This window comes from Mesoplodon mirus (assembly GCF_964341445.2).
Source record: "Mesoplodon mirus genome assembly, chromosome: 7".
NCBI classification, from domain to species: domain Eukaryota; kingdom Metazoa; phylum Chordata; class Mammalia; order Artiodactyla; family Ziphiidae; genus Mesoplodon; species Mesoplodon mirus.
The window spans coordinates 62,020,926-62,040,336 of NC_138983.1; the positions used below are offsets into that span (position 1 = coordinate 62,020,926).

General features: G+C 42.3%; 1 protein-coding gene across 1 annotated transcript; it reads right to left on the reverse strand.

Moving 5' to 3' along the window:
• Positions 1–1,006: 1,006 nt before the first annotated feature.
• On the reverse strand, positions 1,007–15,788 carry LOC309807774 (transmembrane protein 9B-like). The gene is given in 7 exon segments (XM_082627699.1): positions 1,007–1,532; positions 2,027–2,200; positions 6,356–6,479; positions 6,481–6,488; positions 8,808–8,916; positions 12,633–12,724; positions 15,046–15,788. Coding segments are annotated over 6 exon segments (855 nt in total). The 5' UTR covers positions 15,412–15,788; the 3' UTR covers positions 1,007–1,532; positions 2,027–2,044.
• Between the last annotated feature and the right edge of the window lie 3,623 nt (positions 15,789–19,411).

Here is a 19,411-nt window from a genome sequence, read left to right on the forward strand (position 1 = left end):
TCAGTTTTGTAGTTTTCCTCATATACATTTTGTACGTATTTTGTTAGACTTATACATATTTCATTTGGGGGGATACTTATGTAAATGGCAATTGTGTTTTAATTTCACTTGTTCATTGTTATTATGTAGGGTAGCAATTGACTTTTGTATCTTAACCTTCTATCCTGCCACCTTGCTATAGTCAAATCACTTATTAGTACCAGGTTTTTTTTTTAACTCTTTTGGATTTTCTTCATAGACAATCATGTCATCTGTAAACAATGATAGTCTTAACTTTTCTTTCCCAATCTGTATACCTTTTATTTTATTTTGTCTTATTGCATTAGCTACAATTTACAGTATGATGTTGAAAACGAGTGGTGAGAAAGAACATCCTTGTCTTGTTCTCCTCTATTCCTAGTTTACTGAGAGTTTTCGTTGTGAATGGGTGTTGGATTTTGTCAAATGCTCTTTCTGCATCTATTGATAAGATCACATCATTTTTCTTGTTGAGTGTGTTGTGATAGATTTCATTAATTTTCAAATGTTCAAACTGCCTTGCATACCTGGAATAAATTTCACTTCGTTGTAGTTGAACTTATGTCTTTTAATACTAACAATAAAATCAATAATTTTAGGTTAGATTTTGGGGTTTAAAAAAAGTGCTTTTCACTAACCAAAAAATGCATTAACGGCTCCTAAAATCTCATCCTTATGAAATTAATGTAATTTAGTTCAAAAATTTCTTAGAACAAACACTCCTTCATGCATTTTAAATCCCTCAGTTTATCAAAATGATATCTGTATACTTTCAGAGACCCATCTAAGTATCCATACATTCTCTCTCCCTCCCTCTCTCTCTACACACCCACACCCACACACAGATAATTTACCACCAGTGTTTTATGATTAGACTGGTATAAAACAATAGTCTTACAACAGGGTACAAATTGTCTTTGCATCTTTAAGTTCATCATACAGCAAAAGAGGGAGGGGAGAAAAGTTAGGAGACATAGATACACTGGTAGGTGTTTCAAAAATTATTTTTATTGTTACATTTCAAAGAGGACATAGGAAGAAAAAAGCCAGTTATCCAATAACTGCTATACCTTTCAGAGGGAGGCAACTGGAACTCCAGTGCTAGTTCAAAGCTGTACACACTACAGCTCAAACAGCTGCCTCTCAACCTGACTGGAGATGCTGACAAATATGTGTATGTCATCAATCCAGGGAGGCTTGGGTCTAAAAGAAAATTTCTTTATTGCAAGTGTCCAAGTCCTTAGGATTCATCCTTAAAGATACTAGAAGAAGATGAGAAAGACCACACACCAAGACTATGTTTATTCATTAAACTAGCGAATGGCCAGTTTGTTCTAGGATGCATTGCATCAGACATCACAGTACATGAAGAAAATCTGCATCTTGTGAAGAGCCACCAGGCATTTCAGATCCAATTTACCATGAAGTGCAGCCACAGGCCAACCAGATGTCCAGATAACATAGTCAGTGCAAAATTCAAATAGGTAAGTCAGGGCTTTGATGAGGCTGGCAGACTGCAAAATATCAATGAAACTTGAAAATAAAAGGCAAAGTCTATTTACAACAGATTGTTTAGTAAAGTGACTTGAGAAAAGTCATGTTAAGCACTTCCCATGTATCCCTCCCCTACTCTGCCAAAAACAAAAACAAAAACAAAAAACACCACACAAAAACCACCCTTGAAAATTATCTTGAAAACCAAATTAAAACTGTGTGGTAAAAAAGAGAGTGCCTTTTCCAGGTAAAGGACTTCAAGATAATTTACAGGCAGACATATTTTTATTAGTAAAAGTCACAAATAAGAAAAGGCTAACGTTGTTTGAGGCATGTGCTTTAAAAAAAATGCCTCCATTAATACATTAACAAGAAAAGAAAATACCAAGCATGTTTTTGTTTCCAGTTTTGAATTTTCCAGCAAGAGTTAGTGAAATCAACAGGGCATTAAAACAAAACCCAGGAAAACTCAGTCAATTTTCTCCCATTGTCTGCCTCATTTCTTTCTAGTCACCTTGAATTCGATTCCCAATTAGCTGAGGACAACATGACGGTCAAAGACGGATTTTCGCTGCTCTTGAACTTGAAGCTTCCAACGCTGCTGGGCATACTCTACCTTATTCAGCACATTGGCTCGACTGCGGGAGCGGGCCAGCACATCGTGGGCATTTGCAAAAGGCTGGTGATCCTGAAAGTCCAGGAATGGAGAACATCAGACGGTATGGTCCGTGTAAAACACACACACACAATAGCAGTTATCCAGCCACGGAGATAGGAGCAGCTGGCCTTTTCAAACAGACCATCTAATTTGGCCAAGCACTCTTAGGCACTCAACTGCCAGAAGCAGGATGAACTCAACTACAGAAATAGTTGGTTCAAGTAAAATAAGCGATGAGGAGGTATTTGTGCAAAGTTCCCATGAGTCACCATTTCCAAAGACATTCCCTTAAGAAGTAGGGATCAAGACAAAGACAGTGGTCATTTATATTAAAGAGGAGCCCGTCTTGATGAGTGGTGGAAAGAAAATCTATTTTGCATGTTAATATCTATATGTTACAGATACAGAAAGTAGGGCTTTTCCTTGTTTTATTTGATACTATATAGCTAATCTGTGGCTGAGGAAACGCTTATCTTTTAATTTCCTGACTCCCATTATATTAGAATTGTTACTTGCCAGCTTGGGGCCACATTCATCCTGGGAGATGAGTTGACTGGATCCTATCTTGGTTGGTTTCCATCTCTTCTTATGCCCTCAACACCTACATTTCCCCCCTTCCCCAATCTGTAATGAACAGAGACATAGCTCAAGTGCTACAATTACCCTCTAGTGCTAAGGACAGTAAGGAATTATTACTTCAGCGTTTCTATTTGGTAAAGACTTGAATCTTTCATTGCTGAGCACACAGTAGCTTCCATGTTAGCTGCCGCATTAGGAAAGAGGCCATTGAAGGGTCACCCAGGTATCTGTGTAGAAAACGAACCTGTCCTGGTCAAAGTAAACCAACGTAAACCAATGCCACTGATGTTTGTAGTCATTACGCAGGAAACCACTAGGCTAATCTATCTATGAATGAGATATAAACACAGCTGCCTAAATGACAAAAGGCATTCAGTATTAATTTATTGCTTTTGTTTGCCTTTTCCTTGATCTCTTTTTCCTGAACCTGGGTTAGCAAAGCTCCTAAATGTTCCAACATAGGATACAAGTCACAAGTCAGACCTCTTAACCTTTGCCTCTCGGAAAGAAACAATATTGTTTCGCATGTTTGCAAAAGCTCTATTATATACCCAGGGCAGGAGTCAGCGTGTCTATGGAAAGCTATACATAACTGCATAACTATATATATAAAACTGTAACTAAACAGTGTTTTAACACCTGGTCTTCTTTTTGGAGCAAGATATTTATATAATGTCGACATTTCAAAGACATCAAAGAGTTTTCTTTTTTTTTTTTTTTTTTTTTTTTTTTTCAGTATGCGGGCCTCTCACTGTTGTGGCCTCCCCCGTTGTGGAGCACAGGCTCCGGACGCGCAGGCCCAGCGGCCATGGCTCACGGGCCCAGCCGCTCTGCGGCATATGGGATCCTCCCAGACCGGGGCACGAACCCGTATCCCCTGCATCGGCAGGCGGACTCTCAACCACTGCGCCACCAGGGAGGCCCAAAGAGTTTTCTGTAAAGAATTTATCCCTGCCTTCTTTACCAAAATTGCTTCAACTTTTCACTTAATTTAGGTAATATCTTGTGCAAACCCCATTCTTTTTTTAACCTTACAAATGAAAATAATAAAAACAATTTCGCAAAGTTCAAATGTTTCAAAGATGTAAGAAAGAACGTTAGGAAAGAGGAAGGCGGCTAATGTTGTTGGATTACTTTATTTCCCATGAGGAAGTAAACCGATCCAAGGTCATCTAACAAATGAGCACAAGCACAGGTCTTAGCTCCCCTAAACTTGACTTGGTGTCACATCTTCTTAACACACTGATTTTGTTCAGGTAGATTAAAATGACACTATCCGAATGTGGTGCTTCAGTGAACTTGTATATAAAACACTATTACCATTGGTTTGTTTTGACATTAACAAGACTGGGAAGAAGGATGTACTTTACCAGCAGAGTGCTTCTCAATTTCATAGTCCTGTTATCTACTCTTCAAGGGAGGGGGAGAGACATCTTCTTAAGGAACAAATTTAAAGGACTAACCAAACAGTTAATCCTTCTGGCCTATTCTCCATCCATCAGAACAAGACTGAACTAGCTGCTCATAGTCATGGATGCCAGGAGAATGCAAATAGAGATTTACTCTTTATATATGTTTGCACTTTTTACAGCTGATAAAATTACAATAAGTACAAAACATGTTTTAATGTACTGCTTTGATCATAGCAATGATGTGTCGTGGATATATAACACAGTAAATATTGTGGCTCCTTGCACTGAGCTTCTGAACTACTTGTGCTGACTCTCACTTGATTCAATGTGCTCTACACCCGACAAAAATAGACAAACTTAAAACGGAATTTAACAAAAGCACGTTTAAAGGCACATAAAGAGAGAAGAACTATCATCTTGGATTAGCAACAATTGTAGGAATTTAAATTGAACTTCTTTTTGAACAGAGTTGTTACCATAAATTCATACCTGTGTTTAGAAAACCTCTCTCTGCCCAGAATCAATTTAACAGATATCACAAGTCAGCCAGGCCTCTCAAGACAATGTTCTCATATGATCGACATGCTCGCAGAATCAATCACTGGTGAACAAAATGCCTACTAAGCACATGGTCCCATCAAATGCCTTTCCTACCTATTTTTATCTACACATTTGTGCATCCATTTCTTTTATGTTCTGTGTGTATTACATTAATATTGTCTACCCCTAAAATCAGGAACCAGATATTTAATGCTATAAGGGATGTAGTTTAAGTCAGAGTTTCTGTCTCTGTGTCTATAATGAAATGGTTTACGTGGCCTTTGATACATAACGTTTTCATATGTTAGTAGTTCTCAACTGGGGGTGATTTTGACCCCCAGGAACATCTGGCAACGTATGTGGACATTTTTGATTGTCATGATTGGGCTGAGGCTTCTAGTGGGCAGAGGTCAGGGATGCTATTAGATATCATGCAGTGAACAGGACAGCCCCCTACAAAAAGCAATCATCTGACCCAAAATGTCAATGGGAAATGTTGTATGTGAATGAAAATTAACATGGGAACAGTATTTGAGACTCTAATCCTTCCTGATATGGAAAAGTTACTTGTTATGTGTTGGTTGAATTACTAAAGGAAGCAAGGGGGAAAGAGGCAAAGAGAGGTATTTCTATGAAAGTTCTTCACAAAACAAAAATGAAATCTTGCTCAAATTAAGTTGAGTATTCAATATCGATATTCATGAGACAAGCAGGCTCTGTAATTATAACTTAAGCCATTCATTCGGGATCCCCTTTCTCATCTTTTACAGTGGGTCCACAAGGCATTCCAGAGTAAAAGGACTTTTGACTGTGATTGGCAAGGCTTTATCCTGGCTTTGGCTTTTGGAATTGATTCTGAAACTCTACTAAATTTTATTCACTTTAAGAAACATAGTTCAATAAAGTAATCCAAAATAAAAAGTAATTTCTAAAGAATATTATATATGTAATAATGAAATAGTGGAAAATTTGGAAACAACCCCAAACAGGATAATGACAAAACAAACTATAATTTTCTAAGCATACTGAATAACAAATTTGTGGCCTGTGTCAATTTCTCAAAGGTTTTGAGTGAAGTAATATTAATTATATATACAAATATGAATGTGTTTTAAAGGTAGGAAGAGAATCAGGAGTGATGGTTTTATTTTTCTCTAGAGTTAAAGATCAGATTTTTTTTAAAGGAGGAGGAAAGAGGAAATATAAAACATCAGCAGGTTATCAAGCTGTACTTCATTAAGTAAAGAACATTATGGTTTTCATGCGTCCCTTCACTAAAGCCTCTTTGCCTTTTAAATATTTGGTGATGTTGACAGGAAGGTGTTCAGGCAGGAGCCTAGGAAGAAGACTATCTCCGATGCTTTTCTCAATGTAAACAGGAAAAGGCAATGAAAATTGTGCCCTTGGTAGTGAAAGGCAAAGCCTTGTACAGCACACTCACCAAGGATCATCGGTCTAACCACCATATTTATGGCTTTACAGAGCAATTTCCTCATAAATAGACATACACTAATATTAGAACTGTCTTTAGGTTCTCTGGTGGAGGATCTGCTCCAGATAGGGACATCTATTATGTAACTACTCTTTACATGCACTTTATATCAGATGACGACAGAGACTGGCCTTGAACAACTAGGGCATGCTAAGAACTTACCCCAACATCTTCATCGCTCTGTATCAATTGTGAATGTCCAAACAGGCGTCTCTTCAGTATGGGCTCAACCAGAGTAAGATATACCATGTACAGAAGCAGAAGGCCCAAAATGAGAGATAAATTATATGGTAACCTAAAGGAAATTGAAAATAAGTTATATCTCTGTTCAAGCCAAGAAATCTGAATTTTGTATAATAATGTTAAAGCCCTAGTGAAGACTGATCTATCTGTCAAGCATATAGGATTTCCATACAAATCAGATTCCAACATAAGAAATAAACTCAACTCTTCACCAAAGTATTATTTATAGAAAAAAAGGAAAGAAAGCATTTTGCCTTTGGGATCTTTTCACGAGTCTTCCAATTCCATCTTCACCTACTGCTAATCATTTGAACCACTGCTAGCACAGCAGTTCTCTGTTTTCACCTGAATACAGTGTCCTAGACTTGAACAGCACTGCAGTCAAGACCACTTTCTGTTAGGATCCCTAACAGAAAATGTAATTCACAGATTTCAACAGCATACTGCTTTAGATCAATTTAGATATACAAAAATACATTTTAGGCACATGATTTTCTTGAGATCTTAATTTGTGTGGTGTCAAGCAGTACAGTGTGACACCTCCCACTAGAATGGCTACAGTTAAAGACAGTCAATACCAAACGTTAGCGAGGATGTACAGAAACTGAACCCTCATATGTCACTGGTGAGAATGTAAAATGGTACAACTACTTTAGAATACAACCTGGAAGTCTCTTAAAAAATTAAATATAAACTTACCTCTCTTAGGAATCTACCAGAAAGGAAAACATACACCCACACAAAGACATGTACGCAGATAGTGATGACAGCATTATTCATAAGAGTAAAAATCTGGAAATAAATGTCCATCAACTGATGAATGGATAGACAAAATGTGGTATGTTCATGTAATAGAATGCTATTCAGTAATAAGAAGGAATTAAGTACTGATACATGCTACAACATGAAGAGACCTCAAAAACATTATGCTGTGTGAAAGAAACCAGTCACAGAAGACCACATATTTTATGATTCCATTTATATGAAATGTCCAGATCTGTAGACACACAAAGCAGAATAGTGATTGTCTAGGGCTGGGGGTAGGAATGGGATTAACTATAAATGGTTATGAGGGATCTTTTTGGGGTGATGGGAATGTTCTAAGACTGGATTTTATTTTTTAAATTTTTTTTTAGAAAGTTATCAGGGTTAATACCCAAAGTACTTATTTATTTTTACTTTTTGGCTGCGGGCATGTGGGATCTTAGTTCCCCATCCAGGGATTGAACCCGTGCCCCCTGCATTGGAAGTGCGGAGTCTTAACCACTGGACCACCAGGGAAGTCCCCAAAACTGGATTTTAAAAATTGGTTTTAAATTTGCTAAAATTTATAAAATTGTACACTTATATGGGCTTCTCTGGTGGCGCAGTGGTTGAGAGTCCGCCTGCCGATGTAGGGTACACGGGTTCATGCCCCGGTCCGGGAAGATCCCACATGCCGCGGAGCGGCTGGGCCCGTGAGCCATGGCCGCTGAGCCTGCGCGTCCGGAGCCTGTGCTCCGCAAGGGGAGAGGCCACAACAGTGAGAGGGCCATGTACCGCTAAAAAAAAAAAAAAAAAAAAAAAATTGTACACTTATAATGAGTGACATTTGGGGTATGGAAATTATACATTAAAATTTTGTTAAAAAATAGAAAAGTACAGTGATGGTTTCTCTATGGGACAGTACCCTGCTGGAGCAGGAGCTCTCCACAGGGTCAATCACAGCAGGGATCTTTGTAACTGGCATAGCTGACCACCCTAGATTCCCCTGAGGCTTTTTTTTTTTTGCAACAAGAATGGGGACCTCCATATAAAAAAATTGGGGAGAAGAACTATTAGCCACCATAATAAAGTAATTGAACCCATTAGAGGTCCATATTGTGATGAGACTGATCTACATTCCACTTCCTATAAAAGATAAACAAAGGAAATCTTAAAATCCAGAAGTGATGTTTTCTAGGATAGAGTAGTCACTCTATATATAACTTTTTCTAAGGCTTGAGGGGGCAGGAAGAAGAAGGTCTAATCATCCTGCTTTCTCACTAATCTTTGGCATACGTGGCCCACAGAGAAGCTGGAATGTGTTTCTGGGAAATGCTAATTATACTCAGGGCTTTTTTTGTGCCATTTCACATATCACATCTATCTAAGGTATCCTAATTAATGCACAAGGCATCTCAACGAGGCAGGTGGAGAGCAGGCCCCTTGCTCCTTTTAGGGTGCAGGCTGGGGATGAGAAAGGAGGGGGTAAGAGGGTGCTGGGGAACAGGATGGAAGAGCAATAGTTTAGGTAACTAAATAGAATTCAAGTGTCCAAAATTTTCTTTCTTGTCTAGATACCACCAAAAACTGTTCCAGAAGCAGAAAAGATGGATTATTGTTTTTTCACCTTGATTGTAACAGAACTTCTCTCCTCATATTTGCATTCACAGCGTAGACAGTATGCTTCTACATCAGGCCCCCGCACAGGCATGGGGTCCACAACATGAAGGCAATCGCTGAAAAAACAAAGATAAAATACTGCCTAAACCTAGCTGGATTTTCTACTTGCACTGATCAAACCTTTCCTGAAATCTGGAATAATCACTTAACTTTCCCAATGAAAGAACGAATATAAGGAACAAATAATCAGTAAGGGAAGGGAAATCATTTCCTCTCTCAACATTAGCGATTTGGTAAGCTTTAACAGTCTAAGAAACCATAAAGACACATATGTAGCAGCTATTTTCAAAAGTGCTATTTATAGTTAAAATGCACCTGAAAAATCCCAAATGGGACTGAAAACTACTTAGCAGATCAAGTCATATTTAGACTTGTTCATTTAGCAAGTAAAACTGCTTTAAATGATTTAAAGTGACCTGGAGCATTATTCAAATATGAGATTACCTCTTTCATGAATTATCTAATATCATCTAAACTGCCACAGTGTGGTATATGAATGGCTAATCACACCTAACAGTTGGTAAATTATGAAGCTCTGAAAGCTGAACACCAGAGTAAGAAACAGTTACTTTTCTTAATGAACAAAAGTCTATTTAAAAAGCATGTAGAAGTAGGATTAGGACAACAAAAATATTTTAAAGTGAAAACACTACCTGGCAACGGTACCTAAAAATAATAAAAGGCTGAATGTTTTTGTGGTTGGAGGTTTATTTTCTCCCCATTTTCCAGGTCACTTATTTATGGCTTATGAAAAAGCAAGCCTATCCAAAAAATCTTTTTCCCAGAAATCTGTCAATTCTAGGAAATAATTAAATTCTTACTCTCCCCGGCTATTAAGAGCCCACTACCCTGATCACCTTCAGCAAAGGCAGGCAAAGCTTTGCTGTCCTCCTGCTGGCTGCTGGGCAGTTTCCCTCCCTCTTGTGCTCTCTCCCTTAGGCATGTCTGGCTGCCTCAAGAACTCTACCACAGCATCCTGTCGCACTCCACCCACCTTCTTGAGGGCATCCAATGCTCCAAGCTGATTCCTTCCCTTTGCCCTATCAGAACGTACTTTTTTGTGTTCTGTTCCCTCTGAGCTGTGGCATAAGAAAGAAAACCCAGGGGCTTCCCTGGTGGCGCAGTGGTTAAGAAACTGTCTGCTAATGCAGGGGACACGGGTTCGAGCCCTGGTCTGGGAGGATTCCACATGCTGCGGAGCGACTAGGCCCGTGAGCCATAAGTACTAAGCCTGCGCGTCTGGAGCCCGTGCTCCCCAACGAGAGAGGCCGCGATAGTGAGAGGCCCGCGCACCGCGATGAAGAGTGGCCCCCACTTGCCACAACTAGAGAAAGCCCTCACACGGAAACGAAGACCCAACACAGCAAAAATAAATAAATAAATTAAAAAAAAAACAACCAAAAAAACAAAAAAAAGCTACAAAAGACAGTTTAAAAAAAAAAAAAAAAAGAAAACCCAAAATGGCAGAAATGATAAAAGTTCAGTCAGTTTTCCTTAACAGGTAACTTAATTTTAACAAAGGTAGTAATGATATATAATAAGTCCCAACTGGCAGAATTTCAAATAAGAGTAAGGTCCCACAATTCACACCATACAAGTGTGTGATATTTGTTCCAAATGTACAGAGGACCAGGAACGTATCCAGCTGGAGGCAGGCATAAAATAGGCAGAGGAAGCTAAATCCCACTGCAGGGGTATCTAGCTCAGAATCATAGAGGTCATCCAGCCCAGCACTCTCGGAGAGGTCACCTGTACAGGTCACAGAGTAAAGTAATAGCTAAAGGGACCAGAATCCAGGGCTCCTGCCTCCTAGGACAGCCCCCCTGTATCTCTCTGAACCTCAGGAAAATGAGACTTATCTCCTACTTAGTTTTCTATTTCAGCTTCAGAAGCCTTAGCAACAATACTTAAGAATTACTTGGGAATCTAAGTGTTGAATATTGAGTGTTTCTTTGGAAGTACAAATACAGTTTAATAACAAGGAGATTTTGAGTGCTGTGCAGGATGGGAGAGGAAGTAGGAAGGTTGGTTCTGACTGGCCACTCACTGTGGACACAGAACCCAGATACAGAACACAACCACTTCAGGAACTAGGAGACACCTCCCCCTAGTGCCAAAAGGAGGACATTATCAGCTTCAAATCACATCTCAAACATAAACCAGAGAACTCAAATTTTTCTTAAGTTAGACAGTATAGGTCAATGAAGAATTAAAGCTAACAACTGGACAAAATGGAGAGGCCAGGCTTCCAATATCTTATCTGACCCTATATATAAAAATATATATAGGGTCTGATAAGATATTGGAAGCCTGGAAAGCCATAATATCTTGATTAGTCATAACTTGCCTATCCTTCTAAAGCCAGTTAAAAAACTTTCAGTGACATCTGTGAACCTATCCCTAGTAAAAGACTAAGCTGCAGGAAGGGAGCAAGGGAGAGAGGGAAGAAAAATTCCAAAGCAAGCCTTGTTTTCAACTGTTTATTTTCAAAGCTCCCTATTTTCACCAATAACCAGGGATAAATGATATACGGTTCTCTGTGAACCTGGAAAAACAAAAAGTCAGTGAAAAGATTAGTGCTAAACACTTGAATAGTGAGTTCATTTGCCACTCAAGTAACAGGCATCACATTCTATTACTGATAATAGAATAAACTGATTGTAAGTGCTCAATATATTTGGAAAATTTATAGGAATAACTTAAATTTGAGTTTTCTTTTCATATAAAGTAACTTGCTGATATAAAACCTAGAAAAATAGCTAAATCACTTTGTAGTATGAGACAATTTAAAGTAGAACACAAAAGCTCACAAGAAGTTCTCAAGAATACACTTACCAAATGTCGGATTGAACCTAAATGCACATCATGGGAAGAACAGACAACGACATCAGAAAAGCTAAACATGCTCAAAGGCTGCCTTTTCTTATTCAAAGTCAGCTTGGAATATTGTAACAGAATGAATTTAATTCTGCTTTCAAACGTTCGGGGCTATTTAGCTGTGAAATCGGGCACATGTGAAAGTACGGAACATTTGGAGCTATTTTTCTTCTAGGCCTATCCTGGCAATCTTCCATTACAAACCATAAAATGTCCCAGTCCAGGGTAAGGAGCCCACTTATGCTGCTACAAAGCAACTGCTTCCCAATCATTTTATGGCACATGTAGAAAAAGCTATTATTTGTAAGGTCCACTGGGATAAATAGAGAAGGCTGCTGGTGGCTAGCTAGTCAGGATCCCAGTCATCACAGGCCTGCCTGATTATATGCCAAGGGCTGAAGGGATCAATGACTTGGCACACCTATAACCTATTAATAGCACACCAATTGGTACACTCTGATATTCATGGCTCATTCCCGTTCCTTCCTGAGCCTTTTGACACTTTTAAACATAGTCTCCTATACCTGACAATATATCATCCAAACCTATAAATTGTAAAAACTCTGACCCAGATAAATGAGGCTTGCTTACCTTCCACTGAGAAGCAAGAGGGAGGACCAAAATTTAAGGAGACACAGAAGGGTAGCTATGGGTAGTCTGGGTGCCACAAACTCAGCCCGATCCCAATGTAAAAGCCTCCCTGCCTGGGGATTCTGGCTACATTCCTTTGGGCCTACATCATGCACTCAGGGCCTTACTCTCACTTTTTCAAATAGAAATGGAATTCAACACTTTTGCTTAAAGAGAAAACAATACATTGGAAGAATATCCAGGGCTAACAGTGACAACCAAAGAAAGAAATTTGACAGGTAATTCAGTAATCCAGAATACTTACCAGTCTTTTTGGGATATGTTCTTATTATAAATACGCCCAGAATTATCTTTATAGGGAGGACAGATACATTTACATCGGACATCCTCAGAATTCTATAACCAAAATAGAAACTTGTTGACAGTTTATCATCAATATTTTTAAAAACTGCAACTTACACATTTTGCTAAGCATCCCCTGCCAAGTATTCTAAAACCATTCATTTAAAATTTTAAATAACTTTGAGATATACACGTTTTTTAAAGCCATTGGTAATGCTAATGAATGATTATATACTACATAAAATTATTTTGAAATAACATCTACTATCTGTGACTTGTTAATCACATTTTTGTGTCACATGACAATCAAATTGTGCTAATGTTATCACCATCTACCTGCCAGTAGAAAGACGAGGTAGACAGACAGCTGTGCCTGCAGATAAGAATGCTGATTACAGAAGGATGGGGAAATATCAAACTAAAAATTACTCACAAAACAAATCACAATTCTTCTCCTCACCATCCTTCCACCCTTTGGTAGAAAGGTATTGATATGGATAAAATGGGTTGGGCCAGAGTCCTATAGAAGGGATGACGTTTTGGAGGCACTCAGCTACAATTAGAAAGGAAGTACTGGGTTGGCCAAAAAGTTCGTTCGGTTTGTGAACACGTTCAATAAAGTTCTCTGTGGAAATGAAGAATGTGTCTTTTATTTTTACTTTAAACCGAACGAACTTTTTGGCCAACCCAATACATAAGGGAAGTACTGTCGTGTAGCTGAGATCAGTTTGGTCTACCCTTCCCAGGAAACTTTGCTTCTAATCCCTGAGAGACAGAGAGGACAACTACTGATAAAGCAAGTTTCAAGAAGTGGAGGAAGGGGTGGCTAAATTTATGAATAGAGGGAGTAGGAGATGCTTCCCCAGCAAAGGGGAATCTAATCTGAGAAGGCAGCGGCTCATTAGTCTCCAGAGGACCGGGTCCAAAGCTCCTATATATGGTGGTATATCTGGCAGAGTTGGTAATTCATTTACTCATTGAGCAACTACTTAGTGAGCATTTGTCCTGTGCCAGAACTTGTGTGCAATGAGGTGGATTCAGATAAGCGTGAGACATGGTTCCTGCCCATAATTAGGACATGCCCAAGTAAAGGAGACTGACAAGTACATGGTTACAATATACCACTTAGAGTGATGACAGAAGATATGCAGAGGGTGCCAGCAGTGTTTTGAAAGTCAGGAGACTTGCTGCTGTCCCTGTTTCTGGAGGGAAGTAGGGAAGATTTCAAAAAGAACCCTTGACCTAAACAACAAGGATCTACTGTATAGCACAGGGAACTATACTCAATATCTTGTAATAACCTATAATGGAAAAGAATCTGAATTACTTTGCTGTACACTTGAAACTAACATAGCATTGAAAATTAACTACATGCTTCAATAAAAAAAAGAACCCCTGACTAAAACCCCCCTGATCTGTATACTTGTCACCCATCTTTCCCAGCCCCTATATTTAAAGGTATTATAGAATAAAGCTCCAATTTAAAAAAGAAAAGTGTCATTCTGTTTTCCCATCACATTAATGTGCAGGCCATCTGTTTTCCCTAGTAATGAGCTCGCTCATCAAGGACAGGTCTGGAGGGTATGGGCACGAAGGGGACTAGATAGCAGCATGAGGGGGACCAGAAGGGCCAAGAAATGGAGCAGGGGAGAAGGCCACGACCTCACCTCTCCTGTAGTTTGGATCCTCCCTTACCCACTAAATTATCAAGAAGAGAGAAGGCAAGAAAGGGGCCAGGAGGTCCTGGAGGGAGTCAGGTGAGGATATGAGGCCGGTGAGAGAGACTCCTGTAGGTCGTATTGAGAAGGAAGGCTGCCAGGAGAAGCAAGTTCCCACAGTGGGAAGGGAATCTGTTCAGGGGTGAGTTGAGAGGAGTTAGTTCCTAAGAGGGAAGACAGCTGTGAGATGCGGGCTTCCTATCATTTTGGCCTGGGGAATTGGGGCAGTGGTCTGTGAAGCCGGTGGAGGGCGGCGGTGGACTGTCAGAGCTCAAGCGTATAAAGTTAGTTAAAGGCTCTTAGAGTTGGAAAGGCTGTCAAGTTTGGGGGCGGGGGGTACTGTCGGGGCTGAGAAGGGAAATTCAAGGAGGCGGAGATGCTGTCCCGACTCTGGGCGCCGTCAGGGCCGGGTGGGGCTGGGGCGGGGTGTCAGCTCCGTGGGTGGGAGGGGTGCGGACGGGGACCGTCAGACAGCTGGAGCAGGAGGGCTGGACTGCTCTCTGACTGTCAGGAGGGTTCCGGGTGGTAGTCGGCCAGGGCTGTGAAGCTAGGGGTCGGCCTGTCAGGGCTGGGAGAGGACTTGGGCGGGACGCAGGTGGACAAGGCCGGAGGCAGGGGAGGAGCTCCGGTCTGGGGCGAGCGCGGGGCGGGACTCACCTTGGCGGCGTCCGACAGCTGCACTAGCAGCAGCACCGAGAGCGCCAGGCAGGACAGGCTGAGCATGGAGCCGAGACGAAGGAAGCCGGCCCACAGGGTCGCCATCGCTGCCAGGCCCAGCAGTCCCCACAGCCGGAGCCCCCGAGACCTGCTCTCGGTCGGGCTCCGGCTCGGGCTCCGGCTCCTCCGCCCGCACTTCCGTCTGGGCTCTCGCGTCACGGGCCGCGCCGGGTCAGCTACGAAAAGCATTCGCCCCGGAAACGGTTCCCGGTGCGAAGGTCGGGAGGCTGCGCGGTGCCCCAGAAGCAAAGGCGGCCTCTCGGGGGCGCAGCGTGGGTCCGGCGGAGCTTCGAGGTGATAGGCCATCTTTCCCCGGCACCGAGGCTGCGGCGCTGTGGGCCGCCAGTGCACTAGCAGGTCCTCCCGCCCAGGGAGACGCCCCCCCACCCCCAGCAAGCCCGGGCTGTCAGCGGGGCGTGGGGGGGCGTGGGGGGCTTGGCCCGAGCGACCCCTGCGAGGCCGGAGCAGTTCGTTGCCGGACCCAGAGTGAGCCTAATAAGCCCCCGGAATTGCTGAGAGGCGGCCCGTCCCGGCCGGCGCCGGCGGGGCGGGTGCGAGGCGTGAGGACAGGTATGGGACTGGCCGAGCCATCGCTTCCCGGGATGCCCACCCCCAGTCAGAGAGTCGAGAGGTCCTCTCTGGCACTTTGGGTACTGACCTGCGGCCCACTCGCATCCCGGACCCCACTCCCCGCGAAGTTGCTAACAGTCTGTGAACTGCCTTCTTGGGTGTGGCCTCCGTTTGGGGCTCCCCGCTTGCCTCCCACTGGCGGTCTGACCGCCTAAGCCCAGCCTGCCGCCAGGAACTGGGAAACAGCGGAGGGGCTGGGCTGGGCCGGGCCAGGCCAGGCTCCGGAAGGTGTGGAGTTGGCGAGAGAACCGCCCTAGTAGCCTCCTCCGTCCAGGAATCCAGAAGGTGGGGGATCGCGGCGCTACAATCCTATTCAGGGTGGCTGGTCCCCTAAGTCAGAAGCCGGGGAGCGCTGACCCATCCTTCCCAGAGCGGGTCATCCTGAAGGGTAATTTAGGAGAACCTTGGAGATGGCACAGTGTCTCCAATTAAAATATTTTTCAGTTAGTAGAGACAGTGGGGTTGTAGTGGAAAGGATGCAGGGGCTCATCACAACCTCTACGGATTTTTTGAATGACCTTGGTCCAAACACTTCCCTTTTCTGGTCTCAGTATGAGGTGACTGAACTCTTACCTCTGGATTTCAAATTCTGCTTTCATGGAATACCCCGTGTTTCCTTTCTCTAAGCGAAACTTAAAAGGTGGTCTTTTCCTAATTTGTGGAAATGTTTTAATTAACGGATAGAATTTTCTCAATATTTTTCTCCCATGTGATTCTTGTTGACGCTAGACTCTAACACAAGGTGTCTGATGCTACGCCAAATATTTTTAGCCCCTTTCAGTCCCAAATGGCAAGTGGTTCCCAGTCCCAACCAGAACCAGAATGGCAGGACTAGATGTCTTTTCACCAAGGCCCCTCCAGGCTGCCTTCTGAAGATGCTGTTACATTAGTTAATTATCAGTTTTTCTTAGCGGGTGTTCTGCTGGCCAGAGGACAATCTGGAGACACCAGGGGTCAGATGTGTCTGACTGTGATGCACTTGTGGATTTGTGATTGCTAAAAGCTGTCTTATCAGCAAGTTTGAGATCAGTTTTGGGTTAGTTGTCTAGGTCTAGCATCTGAAGGGAGTGATTACTCTTTGGCTGAAACCTCACAGGCCTTCCCGTTCTTCTTCAAAATTGTTCTCAGGGCCTTGACTCGGGGTACAGAGACCTAGAGGAAATATATCATAGTGCCTCGCCACGTACACTCAGTCTGGGCAGAATTTTAGAGTTACACTGTCAGACATTGTAGTCACTAACCACATGTGGCAATTGAGCACTTTAAGTGTGACTGAATTGAGATATGCTGTAAGTGTAAAATATACTGAATCTTGGGCTTCCCTGGTGGCGAAGTGGTTAAGAATCCGCCTGCCAATGCAGGGGACACGGGTTCGAGCCCTGGTCCGGGAGGATCCCACGTGCCGCAGGGCAACTAAGCCCGTGCGCCACAACTACTGAGCCTGTGCTCTAGAGCCCGCGAGCCACAACTACTGAGCCCGTGTGCTACGACTGCTGAAGCCCGTGCACCTAGAGGCCGTGCTCCGCAACAAGAGAAGCTACCGCGATGAGAAGCCCGCGCACTGAAGAGTAGCCCCTGCTCACTGCAGCTAGAAAAAAGCCTGCGCGCAGCAACGAAGACCCAGTGCAGACAAAAATTTAAAAAAAAAAAAAAAAAAAAAATATATATATATATATATACTGAATTTCAAAGACAATATGAAAAACATAAAATATCTCAGTAATGTTTTTATATTAAGGTTGAAATATTTTGGGTGCATTAGGTTATATAAAATATGTTATTAAAATAATTTCACTTCTTTTTACTTCTTAAATGTAGCTACTAGAAAATTTAATATTTATATTAGACATAGCTGTTCTAGAATATAGGGTGTGGCTGCCATGAGTAGAGTGACTGTAATAAGATGGTTGGTTGCCTGGCTAGAGTCTGAATGAAGACTCAGGCCTGGGTAAGGAGAGGGGTGACAGAGTTGAACTGGCACAGCTAGAGCCAAAGGTTTGAGGTTGGGGGGATATATGTCACTAAACAAGGAATGTAATTCCAGGTGACACAATGGAAGTGGAGGAGTCAGTTCTTGTTCTGCCCTGCTCATGCCTAGATAACTCTTACTTTCCCCTTAGGTCAGGGGTCTCTTCAACTAGAAAGCCTTCCCTGACTCAGGTGAACTTCCATCTGTATTTGTGCAGATCTGTTTCCTAACTTAACCCGTTAGGATAAAATTATGTTTTCCTATCTGCCTCTATACTCCCAACCTCCATCAAAATTTTGCAAACTCTTTGAGGGCAGGGGCCTTGTTCATTACCTTTGTACCTGGAGACTGGGACAGAGTAAAAACCAATAAATGTTTGTGGGGACCTGGAAAAGGGAAAAGGAATGGGAGAGGCTCCTCTGGTCAGTCTCCAAGAATCAGGTACCTACTTGAATCCCTACTTTATTCCTTTCTGACCATGAGAGGGCAATGCTGAGATGCCCAAAGAAGTACAGATGGGATCTGGGCACCATAGTAGGCAGGAGAGGGGAGATTTTCTGTCCTAGGGTCTTCCTAGACCTTCAGGTCACATCAGAGTTGTTCTGTTTACAGACAAGACTGGCCTTAGTGAGTACCCACTCTTTTCCCTGCTTCCCTGTGACTGCGTTTCCTTACTCTATTCCACTTAAGGAGTGACAAGTCCAGGTGCACCTTCCTACCAGGTATGCGCCCTCTCACTTCTTTGTAAGGCCTAAAAAATTCCCTGGTGGGGGATGGTCAGAAGAGTAAGAAGACTCTTCTCTAAATTTAAGTGTGCAAGTCAGAAGGTTAGGAAGCAGAAGTGACAATTTTTGTATCTGGGACCGAGGTTTTGCTAGCTCTGCCTGCAGTCCCCTCACCCCTTTTCCCTCCAGTGCTCAAATGGTTCTCTGGATGCCCCAGTCTTCTTTTTCCACCTCATCCTTTCTGATCTACTCAGCACTTTCCCAGGCCACAGCAGTCCAGGAGAACAAATGGAGTCATGCACAGCATCAATATGATGGTTTCCTTGGATCATGTCTCCAGTGGTTACAGCAGGACACACAGAAGTTCTTCTGAGCATACCCTGGGAATGTCTCATGTGAGCCCTCTCCTTTACCATGTGTATTGCTAGGGTGCTCCCTACTACTTAAGCCCCCTTTAGTAAGATTTTCTGCCCCCTGCTACTTGTAAAACCACATAAGTATACTTGCTGGCTCCCACCATGGTAACAACAATGCATGAGGCCAGAATTACATCTTTCTGTTCCTAGAGATGCTGGTATCAGCAATAGCTGACAAGTTACTGGAGTCTGTAAAATAACAAAGAAACACAAGGTTTAGTAGCAAAGCAGGGAGAATTTTTAAAGTTTCTTTCAGAAGGGTGCTAAATCAGTATTCTTGGTTTCCCAGTGTCTTATATCTTACAATACCTAAGGGAAACAGTTCCTCCATTCTGACTGCTAAGATTTTCAAATAACTGAAAAAACTATACTACTTGTATTCATCTTTATTTTTACCAATATAGTATTTTTTTTTTGGCCGCATCACACAGAACTTCCCCGACCAGGGATCAAACCTGTGTGCCCTGCAGTGGAAGCACGGAGTCTTAACCACTGAACCACCAGGGAAGTCCCCAGTATACTGCATTTAAAATATCAAATGGTACTTCACAGTTAACCCTACCCCA